Below are 27,018 nucleotides of genomic sequence, written 5' to 3' on the forward strand. Positions count from 1 at the left end.
GGAGCGGGAGAGAGAGAAGGCCTAAGTGTGTTTGCTGATCATAATGGGAGAAGACTATTCTAGTGTTCTGCTTGTAAGCAGGTCCGTACAGTGGCGTTCAACTCTTCTTGTGTTCCATCTGTGAATATTAATGGAATAATGGCAGAGGAGTGTTCACAACTGTCTGCAGCCTGGTCATTCCAGCTCTGGAACTTTGAACTGTTTGATCGGCTTCGTAGTACTGATGATATAGATGTTGATTCCCATAGGGAATCTGAAATATTTGTCCTGAATGAGCAAATTTATAATACCAATATAAATGGTCCATTATTGGACATTATAAATTTTTCCAGCTAGCTCATTCTTGGTTGCCAGCATTTCGCCCTCGTGTGCTAGGGTGGGCTCATCAGTTGGTACCTAGCACACCTACCAATACGCTGGCTAGTGCATACCATGGAGGCCACTGCGTAGGCTAACTGGAGCCACCGGCAGTGCCAATGCACTAAGAGACTTTGTCTCTTCGCTAAAAATTGATGTCTGCTTGGCCATCAGATGATATAGATGTTGATTCCCATAGGGAATCTGAAATATTTGTCCTGAATGAGCAAATTTATAATACCAATATAAATGGTCCATTATTGGACCATTTATATTCGTAGTACTGTTCGTTAAAAGTGGAAAAACGTGCAGTTTTTCATTTGATTGAGTATTTTATGTGATAACATTGCTTTTAATAGCTACATTCCTACTGACATTTTTGTAATGAATTATGTTGACTTCAGTTAGGAAAACCATAAAGTCAGTCGCTCTGAGAATCCTGTTGCGAAGCACAGGTACATCAGCCAGTAATATCATAATCTGAAACTAAGAAATTGCCACATAGACAATCGATCATGTCTGAACATCTGAAAGTTACTGAAATATCGTATCCTCACAACATAAGAAACTCGCATGAATAATAATAATAATAATAATAATAATAATAATAAAATTTTACAGAAAAATCGATTCTAACTATTCGGAACTTGGAATACGAAACTGAGTTTGAGGAACTCTTGAATCAATTACTAATTTATACTCATCTTGATATTCAAATAGTCACAAAGATGAAGCTATCAAAATTTGTGCATCCAAACTCCACCGTCTCACACTCTTGCATTCACGTATCATGCAATAAATCCCAGAAAACATGACAGTATGTTTCCGTACGCTTTGAGCTCCCCTTAATACTTTACTCTAGTCCTTCCTGACTTTATTTTAAATTCTTATTTACATACATTTAAGCCCCGAGGCGTATACTGCGTCTCAAACAGCAAAGCAAAACAAATTAAATTAAATTAAGCTAAAATAAGAAAGCGACTTATAAAATAAATGACGCTAACCGCTCAGCAAATATATATATATCTGAATAAAATGAAAGGCAAGCTGCCACCTTACGCAATCCGTCCACATTTATGTTACAATTATATTTATTTAACAAGCTTCCTAACATTTACTTTAAATAGGATGTAGTCCTTCCAAACAAAGCAAAATTTACTGAAATTAAATATTAAAACTAACCTATCCCCTTTTGCAACATTAAAACACGTTCACACTCACATAATTACATCAAAAATTCTGTACTCAATCTATTTCATTGACTTACCTCAGCCTGCCTTTTGGGACAGCCGGCTCCCCATCGTTTTTATAGCCAGCCATATCGATGATGATGCCTTCAGAAAAGACTTGGATCAGTCCTTTGGTCTCCATCCTGGCGAAGAAAAGTGATGTCATATTTTCTGTCTCTGCTTCTGGATGTTGTTTAAAACATCCCCTCGTTCACAATGTAGAAACTAGGTCAAGATTAACCTTCTGGTTACTAGAGTACTATGGCTGGGGTAATTTCCACTGACCGAGAAAACAGTTCCATTCATCGCGGAACAACTTCTCTTATCTAATCCCGTTACTAGGTCAAATATTTCCCATTTAAATGCTGGACTGGAAATTACTGAATTTGATGTCCTCGTCAAATCTGTTTACACCGGCAAACTGCTAAACCTTGATTGACTATCTGGAAACTGTTCTTCCCTCTGGAAATCATAAAATAAAAGCCATTCTCAAAAGTTTAACATCTTGAATAATTGAAATGCAGACTGAGTGTCTTAAACCAAAGTTCAAGTCCCCACACGATCAAGAAACACAAGTTCCGACCCGCACTCATGTAAATAATACTTCTCTCGATGTTACCTGCACAGATTCTCGCCAAATAATGGGGTAGCTAGCTCACGTGCTCATCGCTTTTATTAATTCATCCGCTAAGACGCCATTGTATCATCGCTCGAGGCCATCACTCACATAGACCAATACCTAGCCAAATTGACTGTGCCTCTATCATTTCATTGGCTCAACACATCGCGTACCCAACGCTTACCTCAAACGTATATTTGCAGCTCATCTAGCCTCTCGCCGGGGCTCAGAAGTGTAGTCCGTTGGTCTGGCCATTGGAATTCTATTGATTCCTTGTTCTGCTTTGTGTACATTATGTCAAAATTCCTCCTTCTAAACTTAGCTGGCGAGCAAACAAACCCAAGCTCCAAACTCCCCGCATAAATTGCGACATGTGCTGCTGAATGTAGACGTTCCCTGCCAGTTAGTAGTACTTAATAAAAATGATATATTCTCTGTACATTTGAATAAATGACTGATTAATTAAATGAGCACTTCTATAAGGGCTCAGTAGGCCATGGCTCTACAGGGCTGTTGTGCTATGGTGTGTTTTTTTTTTTTTTTTTTTTTTTTTTTTTCCTCCCCAAATGTCCACTAACTGTACTTTTGTATGCTACAGTATAGAATGATGAATAAGGTTGTATACTAAAACTTCGAACTGCACTTCCTTTTTCATTTCTGATAATTGTTTATCTCTCCAGAGGCTTGGTACTCTCATCAAGCTTAAAGATGCTGATCCTCAAAATACCTTCTTGGGAGGACTGGAAAGGAATGGCAACGATGGAAAGTTTGCATACATTTGGCAGGATGATGTTATGCAGGTACGTGTTCTGTTGTTTTTTGCAAACAAGCTATAAAACAGTTTAAGTTTGTATCACTTATGGAAGGCTGTTTTGAACCTATATGTGTATTATTGTAAATCAGAATAAAACAATGTGTACTAAGTGAGTGGATATATACAGGATTTTCAAATTAAAATGCTGCTGGCCGCAGAGACCTCGTACTGAGCTCCCGGTCAACACTGCTACCACCTGCTGCTAAGTGGGCTGAATGCTAATGACAGACAAATGTTTTCTCTACCTCAAGATAACCCACTAACCTGGCTCGCTAAGAGGTCTCTGTGACTGGCAGCATTTTAATTCGAAAGCCCTACAATATGAGCTGAGTAGCTGTAAGGTTGCAGTTGTGAGTTGGGAGGAACAGACTCAACTTTTGGCAACCCTTCAGATAGTTTTCTGTTGTTCCTGCCTGAGTTCTACCTTACCTTCTAAGTCAGTGCCACCAATAAACAACATTTTTCATCAATCAGTCAATCAGTCTTATGTTAACAGTGCGTTACTTTATGAGAATATTGCATTACAGCATGGTGTTTGTACCATTGCAAACTTGGTAGCAAGGTATCTTGATAAACCATACCATTTGCATGTATGGTGGCAGAGTGACACTAGGTGATTACAATTGAAGAGCTATCTAATGGTGAGATGGTGGCCTCAGTCTAGAAAGCCGGTGTAGTTCCTTACAGTCCAATTACATTTCTTGTCCTTCCCAACCAGGCAAGTTGGCCGTGCGGTTAGGAGCGCGCAGCTGTCAGCTCGCATCCGGGAGATAATGGGTTTGAACCCCACTGTCGGCAGCCCTGAAGATGGTTTTCTGTGGTTTCCCATTTTCTCACCAGGCAAATGTTGGGGCTGTACCTTAATTAAGGCCACAGCTGCTTCCTTCTAATTCCTAGGCCTTTCCTGTCCCATCGTCGCCATAAGACCTATCTGTGCCGGTACGACGTAAAGCAGCTAGCAAAAAAAAAAAAAAAAAAAAAAAATTCCTTTCCCTCTTCTAATTCATCATCATGATTAGTGTTCTGCTCTAGGTCTTCACATGGCAGCTCTCTTTGCAATTCTGTCACCTGCTACCTCTTCTTGCACTGACTGCTACATTTAAACGTATGTGGTATCCATGTTCAGATGTGGATTCTCTCTTTGCAATTCTGTCACCTGCTACCTCTTCTTGCACTGAGAATATGCAACTGCTACATTTAAACGTGTGTGGTATCCATGTTCAGATGTGGATTCTGAGTCTGGCTCCATGGCTAAATGGTTAACGTGCTGGCCTTTGGTCACAGGGGTCCTGGGTTCGATTCCCGGCAGGGTCGGAAATTGTAACCTTAATTGGTTAATTTTGCTGGCACGGGGGCTGGGTGTATGTGTCATCTTCATCATCATCATTTCATCCTCATCACGCCTCCGGGCGTCAAATCAAAAGACCCGCATCTGGCGAGCCGAACTTGTCCTCGAACACTCCCGGCACTAAAAGCCATACGCCATTTCATTTTGTGGATTCTGAAGGTTTTCAAACAATAGGCTCATAGTAAGTGATAAGAGACACAGACCATGATCTACTTTCAATGATTTCACTGCAGTATTCTGATAAAACTGAGAAAGGTAACTTGTATTAATTTAAAATATGTTTCAAGATGATGCATGGAGGTGAATGTAAAACAAAAATGTGACTCACTTATAAGTGTTTTCTCATTCTTCCATAGCCACATTTAAGGGTTTACCTGCTAGACCTATCTTGTTTTTTACTGTATATTTTATTAATTTTGTACATTTTTGAATGCACTTATTATACATACCTGATTGCTTTTCAAATTTTAACATTTTTTCTGAGAAAATAATAATAACACAAACACCACATTTTGATTTGTAAATCAAGTAATCTCTAAAAAAAACCACCACTTTCTAACACACCTACAGATAGGGAATCTGCCACCTGGGCAACTGCCCTAGATGTAGATCAGTATTGATTGATTGATTGATTGATTGATTGATTGATTGATTGATTGATTGATTGATTGATTGATTGATTGATTGATTGATTGATTGATTGATTGAGCCCTCCAATCTTTATGACCCCTGGAGAGAGGCTGTCCCAATATTGTAAGCCCCCAGGAATTGGGCTGCCTGTTGGTCTATGGGTTTATTTTCTGGGCCCTCCATCTTTATAACCTTTCGAAAGAGGGTGTCCCAGTATTGTAAGCCCCCAGGAATTGGGCTGCTTGTTGGTCTGTGGCTTCATTTTCTGAAATATCTGAACCAGCCCACATTTTTGTGTGCCCCCTATCCACCACCTGGGGATGCGCCCTCTAGGGGTCAAAGGCTCCCTTGAGGGCATAATATGTAGATATGATAATAAGTTTTGGGTTTTTGCCGTGTCAGAAAACAAGGTGAAATTCTTTACATTTCACAGAGAACTTTGCTCTGCATCTTCAGAAGAAAACCTTGTCTGTTCACGAGCAATACTTCTCTAATAATGAAGGTTTGAATTTAAGAATCAATCAGTTAATCATCACTATTGATCTGCATTTAGGGTTTATTTCATATCTGTTGTTTACCTAGCCATTTCTTAATTAATTTCAAAGAATTTGGAAATTTGTCAAACATCTCCTTTGGTAAATTAATCCAATCACAAACTCCTCTTCCCATAAATGAATATTTGCCCCAATTTCTCTTCTTGAATTCCAGCTTTATCTTCATATTGTGAATTTTCTTACTTTTAAAACCACCACTCAGACTTATTTGTCTACTAATGTCATTTCACGCCATCTCTCCACTGACAGTTGGGAACATACCGCTTAGTTGAGCAGCTCGTCTCCTTTCTCCCAAGTTTTCCCAACCCAAAATTTGCAACATTTTCATAACGCTACACTTTGTCAGAAATCACCTAGAACAAATTGAGCTACTTTTCTTATGATTTTTTCCAGTTCTCAAATCGAGTAATCCTGGTGAGGGTCCCATACACTGGAACCATACTCTTATATGTCCTCTTCTTTACATCCGTACTACAACCCCTAAATACCTCATAACTGTGCGAGGAGGGTGGGTGGGTGGGAGGGAGGGAGTTGAAATGTTTTTGTCCTAAAATATTACTGGTCATTGATTTGCATATGACTCGCTACATTTATTATTGTGGACTATAAGAAGAGATAAGTACTTTGTACATTTGATAGATTCATCAAAACAAATAGTGAAAGCTTGATTTCATGTTCTCAATTAGCTGACATGTACAGTTATCTCTGATAAGTAGAATAAATTGCAATTATATTTTACTTCTCCGTGATCACGATGGCGGACGGTTACAGGCGTGTTGTAAGTGTGCCCGGTAATAATCATGTTTCTTGTGGTCCAAGTGCTTTTATTGCGGTTATGTGTGAATGAAATTGAACCAACTAGCGTATACTTTGATTTTAAGTGCAGTATAACTTGTTGGGAAGATATACTCTCCAATAATAAGCAGCAAATAAGCACCCAAGTGTTGTGTATTAACGGCAAGCAACAGCAAATGGCGTTGAGTCAGCATGTAAAGCACAAGCCTTTGGCCAGTGACACATCTACCTTTAGCCTGACGCTGAGTATTCTACTACTGGCAGTTGCTGGCAATGTCCAGCTGAACCCAGGACCAGAGTTAAATACCAGCCTTAGCATCTACTACCAGAATGTCTGTAGTCTTAAGAAATCACTCGTGGACTTTAACGTCGCTCTGAGTGACATGCATTACTACTGCGTGTGTTTAGCAGAGTTCTGGCTCGACTCTTCAGTCGACAATAGTTAAATACTGCATGATAATTACGTTATTTTCTGCCAAGATAGGCAAAATATTATTACTTGTAAGAACAAGGGAGGTGGAGTTTTAATAGCAGTGAAATCTGCGTACAGTCCAGTGCAACAACCCAACCTAACGGGAAACTGGGAATGTGTTGTTATGAAAGCCACCCCATCGCCTGGCCGAGCGCTGTAATTCATCTGCTGTTACCTGCCCCTGAACGAAGTGAAAGTACAACTCACAGACTTCCGAGAAACCCTAAGTCGAATCAGTCGTGTAGCAAATCAAAATGACACTATTATCGTATGCGGTGATTTCAATATAAGCCAATTAACCTGGGCCTCAGACGATTCAGGATCCGTTAATCCTATCCTCACCCCTGTCAACGAGGAAGCCTGCTTTCTTTTAGAGACACCTAATTTTCTAAGAAGCAATAAAAAGAAACATCGGACTTCACCTCAAACCATCAAAACTCAAAACAGAACAAACAAAATATGGTTAAGAGACGAAATTAAATTCTTGTACAGGAAGAAATCTTTTTTGAATCAGAAATTATACGACACCCACCTCGCAGCGACTAAACTACTTTCAAACGCACAATGGACACTATTCTATCAAGAAGTAGAGAACAAATTATTCTACGAACTAGCCAAAAAACAGTCAAATTTGGAGAATAAACTCAACAGGCTAAAAAACTGCCAACTACATAACCAACAAACTAGAAACTCCAATAGTAACACGTTCGATCGTACGCAGTTTCATCCAGCTGTTGTAAATCTATCTAACACGCCCTTAAGTGAAAGTGAACACTTAACTTCATCCTAAGGACCGAAACACAACTGGCCAAACTTGAACAGCCTCAACATAGCCGCTACTATGATCACAGAATCAGAGCTAGCCATCAGCAAAATGCCGGAAGACACGCAAAATGAGGTTAGAACCGATGTTAAAAGGAAACTGACTGATATCCTCCCCGATTTCACCAACCCCGCAAATAACCTCAATAATAGAGAAAAAATTGCTGAACAAAAGCGCATATACGCCCTCAAGAAGAAAATTAAAGACAACGAACTCATCGTAACCAAAGCTGACCAAGGCAATGCAACAGTTATCATGGATAAAAAAGTATATATTGAAAAAACAAAAAAACTTTTTCACAGACAGCTCATTTTCCATAATCAAAAAAGACCCCACCCAAAAAATTCAAAAACTACTTAAACAAACTCTTAAAAACACTTCATTTTTATCTACCGAAGAGGAAAAATCCAAACTCATACATATGAACCCAGGACTCCCCACTGCTAAAGCTCTTCCCAAAATTCACAAAACCGGAATTCCCATCCGGCCAATTATCAACTATAGACCGAGCCCCTTATACAAAATATCACAATTCATCCAATGTTTCTTAAGAAAAAATTATCAATTCTTATCCAAAAAAACATCTGAGCTAGTAGAAAAACTAAACAAGTTCAATTTGCAACCGGATCACTCCATCCACTCTTTCGATATTGTAAACATGTACCCAAGCATACAAGTATCAAAATTAATTCCTATAATTATAAACAGTTTAAACAAAAACAGCCACTTAAGCAAACTAGAGATACAAGACTTTATCACAATATTAAAACTTATCATCGAAAATAACTTCTTCACTTTTGACAATGTCATATATCAACAAAATGGTTTGGCAATGGGGTCACCGGCCTCAGGTATCTTAGCAGAAATATACCTGGACTTCCTCGAATACACCAAAATTGACAACGAATTCGAAAACATTCTCTTTTGGGCCAGATATGTCGACGATGTCTTTGTAATCATGAATGAGAAATCAATTAACGCACCCACCACCCTCTTAAGACTCAACAATATTGATCCCCATATCAAATTCACACTAGAATCCGAATCAAATCAAAAAATCAACTTTCTAGATTTAACCATCACTAGAAACTCAGATTCTTTCAGTTATAAAATTTTCAGAAAACCCGCTCAAACAGCCTCTACCATTCGCCAAGATTCAGTGCACCCCCAGTCCCACAAACGAGCCACATACAACAGCCTAGTTCACCGAGCCTTCAGCATACCTATGTCCAATAAAGATCTAAAAAACAAACTCAACACAATCCGCGGAATCGCAAAATTCAACGGCTTCAGCAATCATTTTATAGAAAGGATAATCAATAAACACAAACATCGCCCAAAAACTACCCTCAAAAAAGAAATAACCAAACCTCTAACATTTTCCACCTTCACGTTCAACAATGATATCTACAAGTTAACCAACATCTTTAAGAAACAAGGCGTTAAAATAGCCTTCAAAACCAACAATAAGAACATGAACGTTTTATACAATACTTCACACATCAACAAGATCAGCAGTTTTTTTAAAATCAGGAGTTTATAGGATCAAATGTACCACCTGTAAAAAAACCTACATTGGGCAAACCGGGAGAAACTTCATTGTCAGATACCACGAGCACACTAACGCAATAAAATACAACAGGTTTTCAGCCATCGGCCAACACATGCAAGATTATAACCATAATTTCACCAATATTGAACAAGACATGGACATCCTCGTATTAGCAAACAAGGGCCCTTTACTCAACATAATGGAAAATTACTACATACACCTAGACCAATACTTTAATGCCAGTCACAATCTCAATGAAATCTCAGAGAAACCCAACATACTCTTCGATCTATTTATCACTTTCCTCAGAAACAATAATGCAGCCAACCTAAACTCAATCCTAAATTTAATCAAAGGTACTTTTCCAAGACAATTACACTTTCTCCCGCACCCTTCAGCCCCACCTTAAGCCCTCTTCCTAAGCCATATATAATTTTATATATGTCATTTCAATACAAGAACTTACTGATTTCCATGATTATAATTTTTACAACACCCCATTTATACTTTATTCTTTGTTAAAAACCTCTTAGTATGTATATTCCTTGTATTATTAACTATTACCATAATAACATCTCATTTCACTTGTTATTCTTTAAAATAACATTTTCTTAGGATTTCGCCAAAAGTGATCTTTGCTCCAATACGGCTGATGATGACCCCTAGATGGGTCGAAACTAGTACCGTGTAATTTATAATTTTGTGAATATATTTTAGTATTGAAAAGGTGGAAACATTTACGTTGTTATTATTATTACTTATATATTAGAGTTTCTTAAAGCGGAGGTGGTTTGACACACTCCTAATTTCAGTGGGTAGGGAATTCCAAATTCGGCTGGCGGCGACTACAAATGGTCTACTGTAGCCAGTTGAACGGTGAATGGGAATGCTTAGTACTGAGGTGGATGATGATCTGGTAGGAATACTAGAAGGTGATGCTAGGTAATGGAATTGTGTGGCGAGGTATTCAGGTGTGTTAAGGTTCAGTATACAATGTAACAGGGAAACTGTGTGTAAGTTTCGTCGCTCTCTTAGGCGTAGCCATGAAAGCCTACCAAATGTGGGAGAAATGTGGCTAAACCTTGGTATATCTGAAATAAATCGAACACATGCATTATGTGCCTTTTGAAGCTTGATGGAAAGTGAGGCGTTCAGGTTACTGTATACTACGTCACAGTAGTCGAATATTGGCATTACCATACTTCGGATAATCAGTTTTCTTACATTTTGGGGGAGTAAATCTCTGAGTTTCTTAAGGGAATGTAAGGAATAAAACACTCGCTGACATATACCTGTTACATGATCGTTCCAACTAAGTTTTTTATCCATTATGATCCCTAAGTTTTTAACTGTGTCTTTGAATTGTAACTGAGTGCCTCTTAATGTTACTGAGTGGGTATGGATGTCTGTAAGTCGTACGTGGTTTCTTTGGGTAGCTAAAAGAACGCACTTATATTTTTGGGCATTGACTTTTAATGCATGGTCATCGGTCCACCTACATATTCTTCCTAGGTCGTCATTCATACTATTTATTGCAGTCAGTAAGTCACGGGGATGTGCATGTGTATATATTTGTATGTCATCTGCGTACACGTGATATTGACAATGTTTAATTACTTGTGTTAGTTCTGAAATGAAGATCAAAAATAGGAGTGGCGCTAGCACTGACCCCTGTTGTATTCCAGTCTCTACAGATTGCCATGAAGAGAAATTTTCACCTGTAGATACATACTGCCGGCGATCAGAGAGATAGGAATACATCCAGGATAGTGTGCTTTGTGAGAAATTAAGACCACGTAATTTTGATATTAGTATGTCAGTGTCAATGCAGTTGAAGGCCTTACTAAGGTCTAGAAGAGTTAAAACAGTAACTTCTCCCTTATCCATACCTACTCCTATGTCGTTTGTAACTTTAAGCAGTGCAGTAGTCATGCTATGATTGCTTCTAAAATCAGACTAGTATTTGTCAAGAAGCATATTGTTATTTAAATATGCGGTTATTTGTCTGTGATCTATTTTCTCCAAAATTTTGGACAGAAATGGTAAAATGCAAATGGATCGAAAGTCTTTGGGTTCCACGGGATTGTTGGTCTTGGGGAGTGGGCGAACAATTGCACATTTCCAAAGGGAAGAAAATATGCCGGTTATCAGTGAGGTATTAATGATGTGGGTTAGAGTTGGTAGGATTACGTCTAGAGTTTTTAACAGTAACTGTAGAACAATCTCGTCACATTGTTTCGCAGTTGTCTTTATTGATCGTGCAATTTATCTCACTTCTGCAGGAGTTACAAGGGAAAAATATAACTGTTCTCCTCCATTGTTAGTTTTGCCATTGTGTAGAATTTTGTTAATCGTCTGTTCTTTTGTTGTCTCGTCACTGTTAACGGGTCTTGTAGTAAAGTATTGGTTTAAATCATCCAGTGATAGTTTAATGTCGGCAGTATGTATTTTATATCCACCTATGCCCATTTTGTTAATGGTTTTCCAAATTGTTGTCGTGTTCCGGGTTAGCAAAATGTTCTGTGAGTGTCTTATTTTAGCATTCCTTACGGCCTATGTGGTCCTGTTACGAAGGGTCTTGTACAGGTCAAAATCGTTTGGTATTTGGCTAGTTTTAAATTTTCTGAAACCTGTTGTAAGCAATCTAAATAATTTAAATGAGTTGCTTATATTTTTATTTATCCATGGGGCCGATGACCTTAGATGTTAGGCCCCTTTAAACAACAATCATCATCATCATCATCATCATCATCATCATCATCATCATATTTATCCACAGAAATGGCATCAGTTCATACAAAGTGAGTGACCACAGGGGTCCTGATAGAAAAATAGTAATTTTTTACCCTGGCTAAAAAAGCTGAAAGAGTGTATTGACAAAAGTAGAATGAGGGATTAATTAAAAATATTGGAAATACACAAAATTCCTTCTAATCAGTAAATTTAAAAGTTTGGATGTTTAATCAATTCAGTTGAAATATATACAAGGGCAGATTGGAAAGTAATGCACAATAAATTTTTTCCCAAAAAGTCTAAAATGTACCAAAACCAAACAAATCACAAATGAACTTACATCTTTGACCTACTTTTTTACATAGTCAAGATTCTCAACACATTTTTCCCATCGTGGTACCACTTTCAATATGCCCTGTTCATAGAACTCTGTTTGGTTGGAATATAGCCATCTGCAGACTGCTGATTTCACTTCCGCATCCTTCGCAAAGTGTTGGCCGACCAGGAATTTCTTCATGTGACCAAACAGATGAAAGTCTGACGATACCAGGTCCAGACTATATGGCGGATGCTAGAGCACCTCCCACCCAAATTTGGCAAGTTTCTCACAAACAGGAACAGCAACATGGAGATGGGCATTGTCATGAAGAAATTCGACACCGTCAGCATTAATGTAGCGGCGTTTGTCACGACGGGTACGATGCAACTTAACCAAAGTTTTAATGTAGGCTGCAGCATTCACAGTGGTTCCATGTTCAGCAAAGTCCACCAATAACACACCAAAACATGTCCCAGAACATTGTTACAAGTACTTTCCTAGCAGATTGAGACACTTGATTTTTTATTTTTTTTATACTGGGAAACCAGCATGTTTCCACTCCATAGAGGCCTGCTTGGTTTTGGGCGTGTAGTGGTACGCCCACGACTCGTCACCAGTGACGATTCCTTTCAGAAAGTCATGCCCTTCTGCAGTGTAATGCGTTAAGTGATCCATGCTTGTCATCATTCACTTGCCTTTGTGGTCGTTAAGTTCTTAGACACCCAGTGAGCATTAACTTTACGGAATTTCAACGTGTCATGAACAGTGTCATACACTGCACCATAGGAAATGTTGAATGTCTGTGATAAGGTTCGCAGGTGCACACGCCAGTCGTTCAAAATTTCTGTCTCATTGGTGTGGAAATTCTGTGGAATTGAAGCTGTTACCGGTTGCCCCGAGAGTGGCGAATCACTAAGGTTCACACAGCCCTCTTGGAAGAATGCACACCATCTGGAGACATTGTTATGGTTCAGGCAGATGTAATACCAATATAAGTGGTCCGTTATTGGACATTATAAATTTTACAACTAACTCATTCCTGGTTGCCAGCGTTTCACCCTTGTGTGGTAGATTGGGCTCATCAGTTTGTACCTAGCACACCTACCAAGACGCTGCCTAGTGCATACCATGGAGGTCACTGCGTAGGTTACTTGGAGCTAACTCATTCCTCTCTCATAGTGCAACCAGGAACACTTCACAATATTGTGACCAACAGCCACACGAACAGAGTTCTGTTTTTATAAAAAAAATAAGAGACCTTATTTTTGGGATTACCCTCATATAATGTAGAATACGAAGAGAATCTTTGATAATTCCCATGAGGGAATGATCTTTAAAGAATTTAGGGTAATTCCAATATCCTTTAGGTGCTTCCACATAAATTTAGAGATGCGACCTCTGCTTCCAAACAGTAAACCCACTCCTGTTCATTTGCCATGCCATATTACAATAATAAATATTATAAAAATGTATTATTATTATTATTATTATTATTATTATTATTATTATTATTATTATTATTATTATTGTTATTGTTATTATTATTATTATTATTATTTCTTCTTCAAGTGGGGCAACTAAGGACCACGATGTTCAACTTTTCTGCTTGGAAAGAGACTTGATATTTGCCCAATACTCATGCATTCTCTGGCTATGCTTTTCTCTTCTTTCCTTTGTCCAAAAGGTGCCTCTTTTTTTACATGGTGGTCTGTCCTGAAACCTCTTTTGTTTGATTGTTCTTCTGAGTGGTGCTCGGTTTCTGATGTTGTTTTCAGTTACTTCCAGTTCCTGCATGTCTTTCTTCACTTCTGTTAGCCATGGTGTCCCTATCTTTCTGTTTGTCCAGTAGTTGAGCAGCCAGTAGGTCAACCTAATTGGGTTCATCCTCATGACATGTCCATAGAAGGTCAGACGCCTCTTCCTGGCTACGTCTGTGATTTTTTCAGTTTAACTGTATAGCTCCTGGTTTGGTCGGCTTCTGTACTCGCCATATACTTTGATCGGCCCTAGTATCTTTCTCAAGATCTTCCTATCCTGGACCTCCAGTTTGTCCAACAATCCTTTCCTGTTCAGTATCAAGCATTCTGTGGCGTATAGGGCTTCTGGGCGGATAACTCTGGTAGTGCCTCGAACTGGTGTTACGAGAGAGATATTTCTTGGTATAAATGTTCTTGGACTGGGCGAGTTGGCCGTGCGCGTAGAGGCGCGCGGCTGTGAGCTTGCATCCGGGAGATAGTAGGTTCGAATCCCACTATCGGCAGCCCTGAAAATGGTTTTCCGTGGTTTCCCATTTTCACACCAGGCAAATGCTGGGGCTGTATCTTAATTGAGGCCACGGCCGCTTCCTTCCAACTCATAGGCCTTTCCTATCCCATCGTCGCCATAAGACCTATCTGTGTCGGTGCGACGTAAAGCCCCCTAGCAAAAAAAAAAAATTGTTCTTGGTCAGTTGTTATGTTAATTCTAGTTCGTTAATCCGGGTTGTTAGTCCTACCCCTTCTGACATATTTGGTTCCAGCCATTCTCCCAGGTACTTAAATCTGTTGACTTTCTCAATCCTGCCCTGTTCCAACTGTAGTTTGCTGGGAGTACCACTGATATTGGTGAAGTATTTTGTCTTTGCTAGAGATACCTGTAATCCTACCTTGGCAGCCTGGTGTTAAAGTGCATTGAGTTGTTTCACTGCTACTTCTACAGAGTTCACCAGAAGTGCCAGATCATCAGCAAATGCCAAACAGTAAACTAGTAGCCCCTTCTGTTTGTGTTCCTGGTGAATACCACTTGGTATCTTTTGTTCTCCCAGTTCTTTCCGCCACTCTCTGATGACCTTGTCCAATGAACAGTTGAAGAAAAATGGGGGGAAAAGTCTGTCTCCCTGTCTAACTCCTGTTTTTATTTCAAAACTTTCCGAAAGTGTTCCTCTGAACTTTACTCATGATAGCGTATTACTCAGGGTCTTTTGGATAAGGCTACGGGTCTTCTGGTCCAGACCCATATCCTGCAGAATTCTCATGAGGGTAGTTCTGTCTACTGAGTCGTATGCTCTTGTAAAGTCAAGAAAAGTGACTACATACTTCTTGCCTGCTAGTTTAACTTGCATTAGTACCAACTTCAAGTTGAGGATCTGTTCAGCACAAGAACGTCATTTTCTGAATTCACCTTGGTATTCCCCCAATTGTGGATTCAATTGAGGTTCAGCTCTGTTCAATAAGGCCTTAGATAATATCTTGTAGGTTTATTTATTTATTTATTTATTTATTTATTTATTTATTTATTTATTTATTTATTTATTTCGTATGGCGTATAGAGGGTACAGAGAAACTATATATATAATATACACTTAAAACTATGTACACTTAAAGTAGATAAAAACAACAATCGGACAAAGGATCAATCGATGGTAATTAACTTGTAATTTAATGTCCAGAGAATTTAGCCATTTCACTGCCTCTTCACTTGCCGCATGAAGTTCGTGGTGTCCTCCCTGGAAGCTCCAAAGTGGGCACATCATTACAACATGGTGGACTGTCTGAGCCACGTCACCGCAGTCGCAATGAGGGCTGGAAATTTTTCCCCACTTGTGGAGCCAGAAGTCGCATCTTCCGCACCCTGTTCAACAAAGCCCAGATACTTCTTGGCAAGTTGAACCCAGCAAGTTTCCTACAAGGGTCAGATATCAATCCTAGCTGGTCAGGGTTTGAAGCAGCCCACTCTTCCCTCCAGGCATTATTCATGTTGTACTGTGATTCAACCAGCCTCTTTCATAGCTGCCATGATGGTTGTCAAGATTTTAATCTTCCATGCTTCTGATGGTTGCAGTCCTGATGAATTGGCAAGAGTGTATTTGCAGTACACTTTAACCATTCCTTCTTCAGAGAAGTTAGCCTTCGAATGTGAGGAGGATGGATTTTAGTTAATACTGGCAACCATTTAAGTGGTGTGGATTTGAGTGTGCCAGACACTGTCCTCATGATATCATTCAGCTGGACATCAACTTTTCCTGTGCGATCTTGTAGGTAACTGGTATCAAATGAGATCCCTCTATAGTTTTTCATATCAGTCAAGACACCCTTCATGTGCAAGGGGTGATCAGAGCAGATGTCCAGTCATCTGGTAGCCTCTCAGTTTCCCAGATGTTCCGTAGGATCTCTGTCAACTTGCTGATTGTTTTGTCCCCAGCCTGTTTCCATAGTTCGGTAACTATTGCATCTTCTTCCAGTGCTTTGTTATTTTTCAGAGTTTGAATGATGTTTGTTACTTCTTCTTCTGTTGGAGGAAGAGAGTTACATTGTCTGGGCCTTTCTTGATAGACAAAGGAAGTCTTAGGAGACTCACAGTTGAGGAGCTTCTCAAAGTATTTGGCCAATAGGTGACAGTTGTCTTTGTCATTATAGGCTAAGTTTCCATCTGGTCCCCTGAAGTGTAGGCTGGGTGGGGTGTTGTGCCTGATTTTTTGTTTGAAGGTCTTGTAGAAGTTTCTGAAGTTGGTTTTCTTAAAGTCTTCATCCAATTGCGTTAATTGGTACTGGGTGTATTGACGCTTAACCTGTCTGATGATTCTGGCTGTTAGTCGACATTGCTCTATGAACTTATCCCTATTTGCTTGAGACTTTTGCGAGTTCCATCATAGCCAAGCTACCTGTCTCTGTGCGATCGCTTGGTCAGATAGTGGTCCACCAGGTGTATTTCTTCTTTTTCATTAACTTCTGTGGGAACTTTGACTAATTTGTGCCGTAGTTGGTCCCAGTTGTAACTCTCGTATTCTAGCGCTTGCATTTTCTCTGTAATCATGTTGCTTTATTTCAGTTTCTCCAAGTCAAAGTGAGTTTGGGTGTTCATGCTCTTCTAATGTTTCTGGGTAAGAATCGAAATTTTATTTTGGAAAGGTAGTGGTTTGAGTCCAGATTCGCCCTTCTTAGTACCATGACGTTTTGTATTTCTCTGCAGGACTTCCTTGAAATGGCCACATGGTCTATCTGAAATTCTCCAAATAGTTTGTTTGGTGAAATCCATGTCTTCTGCTTTCTTGGAAGATGTTTGAAAGCCGTTGATTTCATTACTACATTAAAGGTCTTAAGAGTCCAACAAGTCATTCTCCATTTCTGTTGGTCCACATGTGAGCTGGGTATTCCCCCACTATGTGTTTACACTTCCACCCCTTTCCTAGCTGAGAGTTAAAATTACCCAATTGTATGGAGTTCTGGAATCTTGTTAATCGTATCTTCGAGTTCTTCCCAAAACTTGCCCGTGCCTTCTGGGTTCCACTTGTCCTGGTTAATGGGTGCATGTACATTCACAATTGTGTAGACCTTCTTGGTGCACCGAAATGTTAATAGCGATACTCTGCTATTTGGTGATTGGAAGTCTATAACTGAATCCAGTATTTTGTGGCTGGCAATGAAGCCAAATGAGGGATGTTCTTTACCTTCCGACACCCCACTTTTCCCTGTAAGATCTGGTATCCTTGAGATTCGAATGCATATTCATTGGAATATCTGGTTTCTTATACTGCTGTGATCAGAATCTGGTGTTGTGTCAAAGTGTCTGTTTGATGTTTCAGTTTACCTATCTTGATTAGGGAGTTGGCATTCAACGTGGCAAAGTAGTTGGGCTGTTTATGCCATCTCTTGTTGCAAGAGGTTTCAGGATGCTCCGAATCATCCTTGTAGTACATTGGTGTGGGCTTCCCAGAATCCGAAGGCCCACAAACATCACTGAAAGTGACAGTGGTTTGGGTTCCACCTGGGGTAATCATTTCCATATATTTGTCCTCCATGCTTTAGTTGAAAACTGTGTTGGGTGGATTAGGGTTATTACATCCTAATCATGTTACTACCGAAGTTGTGAGCTCCAATAGGTTTAATTTCAGGGTATACTCCCTTAGATTAGTTGCCTGCTTAGCTATGGAGACCAATCTTTCCCGTTGTGGTTCTTCCGCCTTGGAAGCCATTGACCAGTTGTACTCGTATTAATCCCCAAGTACAGGGCTGCCTCTTCTGCCATCACCATCATACCGAAGTCTATCTTCTCTGCTGGTGATGACGTTGGGATCTTCCCACATCACCCTGTGTTAGGGGCCCCATATTTATGACCCCTGGAGGGAGCGTGTCCCAGTATTGTAAAGCCCCCAGGAGTTGGGCTGCCTGTTGGTCCGCGGGTTCATTTCCAAGGTATTTTCACTAGCCCACATTGTTGTGGGCCCCCTATCCGCCAACTGGGGATGCGCCCTCTAGAGGTTAACAGGCTTTCCCGAGGGACTATTGTTATTATTATTATTAAAGTGAATCAATTATTGACACAATGGAAAACAGAGGATTGCATTTTTTGGACACACATACCATTTGCCAAATTTTAGACTCCTAAAACAGCTTTTTGATTTCTTTTGGAATAGTAAAACAAGAAACACTTGGTTTAAGGAAATGTATATGGATTTGGATGAATTGAAAATTACTACTGAGCAAATTGAAAATAGAGAAGAGAAGAAGATTCTAAATAACAAATATACAAAACTATACTTCAAACATCAAAATGTAAGCAGTATGTTATATCAGCAGAAGAACAGGCTGCAAGATCATCTAGAACAGGGCCTCTCAGGGTGCATGCGCGTGGTGCATGCACTGTGCACGGTGCAAAAGACGACTTGGCTTGGTTGACCAGAGTGCAGACCTCCCACTCCTCGATTTGGAGCAATAGCGCTTACTCTCTCTTTCCTCGAGTGCAGACCTCCCACTCCTCGATTTGGAGCAATAGCGCTTACTCTCTCTTTCATCACGCTTGTCTCGCTCGCTCCGCCTGTCTCCCTCTGCCCCACTTGCACCGTAGCGTTCCAAATCCGGACTGAGTTGAGCCAAGTAGAGCCAAGCTTAGCCAAGTAGCCCAGAGACGAAGCGTTGATCCGAATCATGCCGAGCGGCACCGATGCACAGTGCACAGAGCTCTTGCGCCTCGCTCTGCACGCGTGAGATTTTGGGCGTTTGAGAGGCCCTGATCTAGAATTAAGAAGTTTTGAGAATATTATCAAGTTTTAAAAAATGAACTTATTTTTTGAAGATTTTATTGTCTAAGGTTGATTTTGGTGCTCCAGTGTGGGCGTAAACAGTGTAAATAAAAGTATTGTTGTTGTTGTTGTTATTATTATTATTATTATTATTATTATTATTATTATTATTATTATTATTATTATTATTATTATTATTATTATTATTATTATTCCTTACATGGTACAGTGGAGCTATCCTGGGCATATGTGTGGACTGAAATTAATTGAAGGGAATAATTTTCAGGTAACCTTCCATGTTGCAACATTGATGCCAACAAAGGATAGTGATCCACTGTGTAATGACAAGAAGCGTCATATTGGAAATGACTATGTAACTATTGTATATAATGAGAGTGGTGAAGAATACAATGTACAGACTCTAAAGGTATGTTACTCATATAATTCATCTCTACTCACAAATTCAAAAGTCTAGTTTTAACTGTGCTAAAAATGTTTGTTGTGTGGTTATAGCTCTCAAAAGTAAAATTTGGTGTAGTGTACAAGTGTTCATTTAAGTTTGATCTCTTGGAGCATTATTAAAATTAGTGTGTCGTTTTAAAGTTCTGAAATGTTTACATATTAGAAATGAAGAACAAAATTCTATTCTTTTGACGTTATGTCCCCTACAAGAAATAAATTGACAAGAATGGAATGCACAGTATATCTAATGTCTGATATAGAACAAACACTGACATGCTGGAGGTAGCAGGCAGGCCATGTAAATAAAGGAGTGGGTAGGGAACAAACACTGACATGTTGTAGGGAGCAGGCAATATAAACAAAGGAGTAGATATGGTGAGGAGGGTTTGAGGGATAAGGAAGGGAGGGAGGGGAGAAAGAGTGAAGGGGTATCTAAGGTGGGGCTGAAGGATGTGGAAAGAAAAGATATTTCACTGTAGAGGTGAGTCTCATAAATAATTTTTCTCCTTTTTAATTTCTTTTTGGTATGTTTATTCATTCCTAATTCTGGCTATCGTTTCCAGATTTACTTCTTCGCCTGAGGTCCTAACTCAGCTTAAAGACATCATATTATGACATGAAGATCACAACCATAATATTTGTTATTATATTATGTATTTTAATTTTATAATTATTCCTGCAACATTGTCTTGTATAAATATGTTTTAGTTATCACATGATCTGTTAAATTTTTTATTTTGGTGAAGATGGCCACTAAGTGGCTGAAACTAGTCCCAAGACTGATGTAATATTATTTACATGATACGAGGGCTATTTTTTTTTCAAGGTCCGATTGGTCACAAAATGAAACAGCAGTACAAATTTGACACTTTTCTATTAGTAACACTTACGGATACATCACAGCTATTTTTCAACATAGTCGCCTCGCAGATTGAGACATTTGTCGTAGCGTGGTACCAACTTGTCAATGCCCTCTTGATAGAACGTCGCCGCCTGCGCCTGTAACCATCTTTGTACGCCGGTCTGCAGCGCCTCGTCGGTGTCAAAACACTGTCCTTCTAGCCAGCGTTTCATGTGAGCAAGGAGGTGAATTTCTTTGGCTTACTCGGGGAGTGCGAATGCATCCACTGTTTGGATTGCTCTTTTGTTTCTTCCGTTTCAGAATGAACCCATGTCTCGTCCCCTGTGACAATCTTGTTCAAAAAATCCGGTCCTTCATCATGGTAGCGCTGGAGAAACGCTAAAGTGGCGCCCATTTGCTGTGTTTTGTGACGGTCAGACAGCATCTTCGGAACCCATCTCGCACACAGTTTGCGGTACTGAAGTGTGTCACTCACAATTGTGTAGAGAGCTGACCTGGAAATTTCAGGAAACGAAGCACTCAACACAGAAATTGTGAACCGACGATTTTCTCGAATTGCCTGATCCACACACTGAACAAGATCATCGGTTGACACACGCTTCCTTCCCTGGTCGCCAGCATCATGGACGTCTGTACGCCCTGCTGTAAAGTTCCTGCACCATTGTCGCACTTTGCTCTCGCTCATGCACATTTCACCATACACACGACTTATTCGGCGATGAATTTCGGCTGCATTGCACCCCTCAGCCTGAAGAAATCGAATTACACTGCGCACTTCACACTTGGCGGGCGAAGCGATCGTTGTAGCCATATTTACGAGCGCGCTGCACGTTCACTACTGACGGGACTGAGGTGAGGCGCATAACGGTCATTTCAGAGACGTTGCGCAACACATCTGCGCAGCGGTTCATCATATATTCGCGGGCGTTTGACTGTCGCGACCGATCGGACCTTGAAAAAAAAAATAGCCCTCATATATTGTACTGAAAAGGTACATCTCGCACACAGTTTGCGGTACTGAAGTGTGTCACTCACAATTGTGTAGAGAGCTGACCTGGAAATTTCAGGAAACGAAGCACTCAACACAGAAATTGTGAACCGACGATTTTCTCGAATTGCCTGATCCACACACTGAACAAGATCATCGGTTGACACACGCTTCCTTCCCTGGTCGCCAGCCCCTGGTCTTGTCAATTTATTTCTTATGATTGCACTTCAATACGGAACAAAAATGAAATTTATACCTTATAATTAACGTCCTCTTGTAAGCTGCTGAAATGTAGATCACTGATGCATCTTTTTATTGTAGGCCCAATTTCAATATGCATGGGTTATAGTCCAGCCCTTGGACCATAACACCAACCAGGTGATAGTTAAAACAAGAGAAGAATTAGCTGAACATATTGGCCATAGTGACCCTAAGATGGTTTCAGACCAGAATGTTGCCATCCTAGCTCGCCAGCTCGCCCTTCATGTCAATGTAAGTTTTTCTTCATTACACATGAATAAGGCTCTGAAAATTATGTGCTTAAATATCTTTTATATAACTAAATAGGTTTTATTTATTTACAAATTTTTGCCATTTTTATCATTAACTACACCTTTTGGCTACTTGTTCATAATTACATATTTCCTAAATTTGGTAGCATGTTCTACTTCTTCGATGTCTCTTGCACACATTTTTGATCCTTGGAAATTCTAGCAATTGGAATCTGTTTTTTCAGTGCACCATTGTCTCTGTATTCTATTTCAAGACAGGAATTCCCCAGTCATTGAGGACGGCAGGGGGCTGGAGCTGTTAGTCTCATTAAGCTTCCTTCATTAGGAAATTTTACCTGAAATTACAGTGATCTGCCAAACTTGTAAGACATACGCTGACAGTGTGGAGTTCTCATTTCGCTGAATAAGATGCGTCCCAAAAGTGTGAAGGTTATTACTTTGAACCATTTTGTGCAGATGTTTGGAGATTTTTTTTTTTTTTAAATTGATGGAACTGTATTATTTTACAACATTTGTGGGAAAACCGTGGTTGCAGAACATGCATTTGCAAGTTACACAACATGTTGCAACAACAAAACATGTGAAATGTGCATCGTTAAAGAAGCTGACACAATGTTTGCTTCCTAAAATGTCCAGCAAACTGCCAGTTCTCACAAGATATTTGTCAATCATTTCTTGCAGCTGATATACCACTTAATAAACTACTTCTCCCTGATGAGTCAACATTGCTTAAGTACAATTTACCAAAACTTTACTACTCCGAGATAGTACACAGAATTCATGGTGAAATTGGCAACAGCATAGTATGTATTACAATGGACAAGATGACTGATGCTACTAACCATTACGTGGTTAACGTCATAGGTGGTGCATTAAAATGTGATCTGTCACAGTTATTGAGAAAACTATCAGACCTATACTAGCTAAAGCTTTTAATGATGCTGTGTTACTTCTGTGGCCTGATGGTATCCGATATGATAAAGTTCATCTATTATTTGTAGATTCTGCACCTTACCTGGTTAAAGCATGCCAAGCATTGTAAGTTCTGTATAGCAAGATGATTCATTTAACTTGTTTGGCGCATAGTATGCACCGTGTTGCTGAAACTATTTTTCCCAATGTGAACAGATTAATAACATCCATTAAGAAAGTGTTAATTAAAGCACCCAGTCATGAGAGTTTATTAAAACAGTGTGCCGCTGATTTGCCGCTGCCTCCGTGACCAGTGTGCACCAAGTCAGGTACTTAACTGGATGCTATTACACAGACAGTTTTGAGCTTATAAAATTAATCGTTGAAAAGCTAAACAAAGAGGATGCTGTGTGCATTAGTGAATTTTTAGAAGCTATATCCAACCAGCCTTAGGGCTTGAGGACTGAACACAAATGCATGTGTGCAAAGAGACTTCAAGGAAATGTGGTATACATTAAATCTGACTGTGCTTTCTTAAGTTTTACAATCACTAAACTTGAAAGGAAATAGTACCCTTTCATCAACTCTGCTGGACATTTTTGAAGACTGAAAGGTTGAGAATTCTTCTCAGGTGTATGGAAAACAAGTTTTCAGGAATTTAAGGAACATCTTTTCAAAGAATCCAAGGTACAATAAACTTTTTCAAATAAGCAGTATCATTAGTGGCAATAGAGATCTGGAACCCAGTGATGCAGAATTTTCACTATCAGACATTTTTTTTTTTTTTTTTTAATATACACCAGTAACCTCGTCTGATATGGAGAAAAGCCTTTCACAATACAAAACCATTTTCCCTGAAAGAACTTTTTGAAAACCTGAAAATGCTGCTTGTTGTGCATTGTAATGCTAAAGTATAGAAAGAATCTTTGACCTGTGCTTCTTTTTTTCTTTTGCATTTGGAGTGTACTAGTTTTTTTTAAATTTATGTTGGGCATAGCTTCATTCGTGAAATCAATGTGGTTTGTTCTTTCTGTGTGTACGTGTATGTATGCATATGTTAGGCACAAGCAAAATGCTTCAGTATAAGCAGTTTCACATATGGCAGCAAGTGGAATGAGTAGTGTGTTTGCCTTTAGCATTATCTTGTTCTAGATATTAACAGTCAGCTGGTGGAGTTACTGGTATGTTCTTTGTGTTTATGTTACCATTTGGAAATTGTGAAATCCTGTGTATTTTTATGTGTATTGCACCCATCTTTGATTTTCTGCCTCAGTTTGGCTCAGTCACCAACAGTCATGACACCCACTCAGGGTCATCACAGATAATCGACTGGGTTGGCGGTTGCATCTATGGCCATCAAAATCTGCATGTATAAAAGTAGGGCACACTGTGCTACTGAATATATAACTACTTCAGTGGCTTGCTCAGAAAGATGCCCATTTATTCAATGAAACTAAATCAGAATAAAGAAAGAAAATAAATAGATTAATAAACATATATAAAAGTCTGATATGAGTGGAGTTTATATTACATCATCATAACAATCAAGGGAGATCCTCCGTGGCTCAGACGGCAGCGCGTCGACCTCTTACCGCTGGATACCGTGGTTCAAATCTCGGTCATTCCATGTGAAATTTGTGCTGGACAAAGCGGAGGTGGGACAGGTTTTTCTCCGGGTACTCCGGTTTTCCCTGTCATCTTTCATTCCAGCAACACTCTCCATTCTCATTTTGTACCATCTATCAATCATTAATATCCATCACTTTGGGAGTGGCGACCCCATCGTAATAATAGCCTATATATGATTCATTCATTACATCCCTGACCCAGTCAGTGACTGGAAAACAGGTGTAGGTTTTCATTTTCAACAATCAAGGATTTTGTTATCCATTGATAATGATTGATAACTCATTCTCAACAATAAACTACTGTCAAACCTCGATATCTCAAACCTCCATTACTAGAATTTTTAGTATCTCGAAATAACTTAAATTTCCCTGCCGTTTGTCCTATTCTTCACATGTATTTATTTATCTATTACTCAAAATGTGGTTACATGAATATCTCAGTTTCTCAAAGCAAACATTTCCTCCCTTGAAGCAAAAAATACTCTAACTCGAATTTTGTGCAACATTAACTGTGCAATACTCCATTTGAGGTTTGTGAGGAACAGTTAACAACATATTAAGTATGGCTACAATTCCTCATAGTAGTTTATTCAAGGCTAAAGAAAAGATTAGGGTTTTTGAAGATGCAGAGAACATTGGAAACCACACAGCAGAAAGAAAGTATAAAGTTAGAGAAAGTTGAACACACAACTGGAAGGGAAAAATAAAACTTCAAAAACAAATAGTAATTGCTGGGAATTTTGCACCACTCATTCCTATAACAGCTAATATCAGACAGCACACTCGCACACTCATTATGACAACACTTGGGCGAAACTATTATGGCCAATTACAAATATTAGTGAAAGTACGCAAACTGCATGACAATTCCACGAGCAGATTGCCTGCCCAACAAAGTTATATTTTAATTAGATTTAGACTTTACTACAAGTAGTAGAAAGCCTGTCCAGTCATTATTGGCAGCAGTCTGCATTACGGATGCTATGTTTGCCACAAGGCTCTAGAAATAAAGTTTACAGAACTAGTTTTCATTAATTTCCTTGTCAGGAGTCTGCTGGAAAATTATGGATTTAAGCAATAAGCAAACATGTTATATTAGTATTTATTCTTGAACATAAACAGGCGTTCAGCACCCAAATACATGTTCACAATAAAAAGTTAATAATAATAATAATAATAATAATAATAATAATAATAATCTACAAATAATACTAAACTGAAGCTCTATATACTAACTAGCTACCTGAACGAAATACTCCTTAACTACCCTAACATACTAAATATATCCTATACAAGATCATTTTATCTGTAAAAGTCACCGACTCCTCGTTCCAGCACACTCATCACATGTCCTTATGCACTCATCAACTTGCGTCACATTCATTGTTCCCTGACCTACTCCCGATAAATACCATAACAACGCTAGTCAGCAATTACATTCCATCCTGCCATATCACAAACAAACAGTCCCTGCCTTTACAAAATCACACATCATTTACCCAACTCCACCCACTCCACTATGTACCCAATACCAGTACTCCCCTCACCATTAATTTTATCATACTATCTCCATCCAGTGCATATCATCAAATTATTAAACATGCTTACCATACACATACATCACTCTTCCAACCACATACCCCCATGTCCACCCTCTTACTCAGCCTCTTTCATTTTATTTTCACAGGACTTGTTTACCGCACATAGATACCTGTTCAACTCGCCCCCGTTTTCCCACTGCTTGATAATCCATCTTAAAATAGTCTGCTCATCCCCTCTTCCCAATAGTTTCTGATGTTCGGCACTCGGTAATCTATTTCTTACCCTACTTGTTCCTTCACAGTCACCTAATAAGTGAAAATCGTCATTCACTGCCCCACATAGTATACACACTGTCTTGTCTCTCCCTTGTAACCATCCCTTATTTTTATGCAATCCCAAAATCCACCACACCATCCCACGCCTATTTAACCTGTCAACGTATCTAATATTTATCCCTGTTACCTCCTCTATTTTAATAAAAACATTCAGCAAATTTCTCAGTCTACTTTCCCCCAATAATTTCTGCCTATGAATGTTCCTAATCCTCCTCTCAAGCACCCTCATCCCTCTGGCTTCTGTCTTCGTCCAAACCACCCCCCACAGATGCCCTAATCCTATCATCTCCAAATATCCCTTAATTTTTTCTAGCCAGCCGCCCTTATACATGCTCTTTCGTTGTTGTTCATACGCAGCCTGTAATACGCTCCCTCCTTCCTGTCTTTTTAAATTCATCCAATATCTAACTATTCTTTTCACACACTCAGATTCCAAATCCTCTCCACACATTAATTCCGCCCCTGCATTAGCTGTGCACCTCGGCAGCCCCATCACTATCTTACCAAAACTACTAACAATACGTCTTAATTCACC

General features: G+C 39.3%; 1 protein-coding gene across 3 annotated transcripts in view; it reads left to right on the top strand.

The window, feature by feature from the left end:
- gig (tuberin) overlaps nucleotides 1-27,018 on the top strand; it is a 619,250-nt gene that overhangs the window by 563,450 nt on the left and 28,782 nt on the right. For all 3 annotated transcript variants that reach the window (XM_067150053.2, XM_067150054.2, XM_067150056.2), the window contains 3 exons: nucleotides 2,886-3,005; nucleotides 19,529-19,669; nucleotides 21,876-22,046. In XM_067150053.2, coding sequence (XP_067006154.2) covers nucleotides 2,886-3,005; nucleotides 19,529-19,669; nucleotides 21,876-22,046 — 432 coding nt within the window. The remainder of the gene's footprint in view (nucleotides 1-2,885; nucleotides 3,006-19,528; nucleotides 19,670-21,875; nucleotides 22,047-27,018) is intronic.

Source organism: Anabrus simplex, chromosome 6 (genome assembly GCF_040414725.1).
Source record: "Anabrus simplex isolate iqAnaSimp1 chromosome 6, ASM4041472v1, whole genome shotgun sequence".
NCBI lineage: Eukaryota > Metazoa > Arthropoda > Insecta > Orthoptera > Tettigoniidae > Anabrus > Anabrus simplex.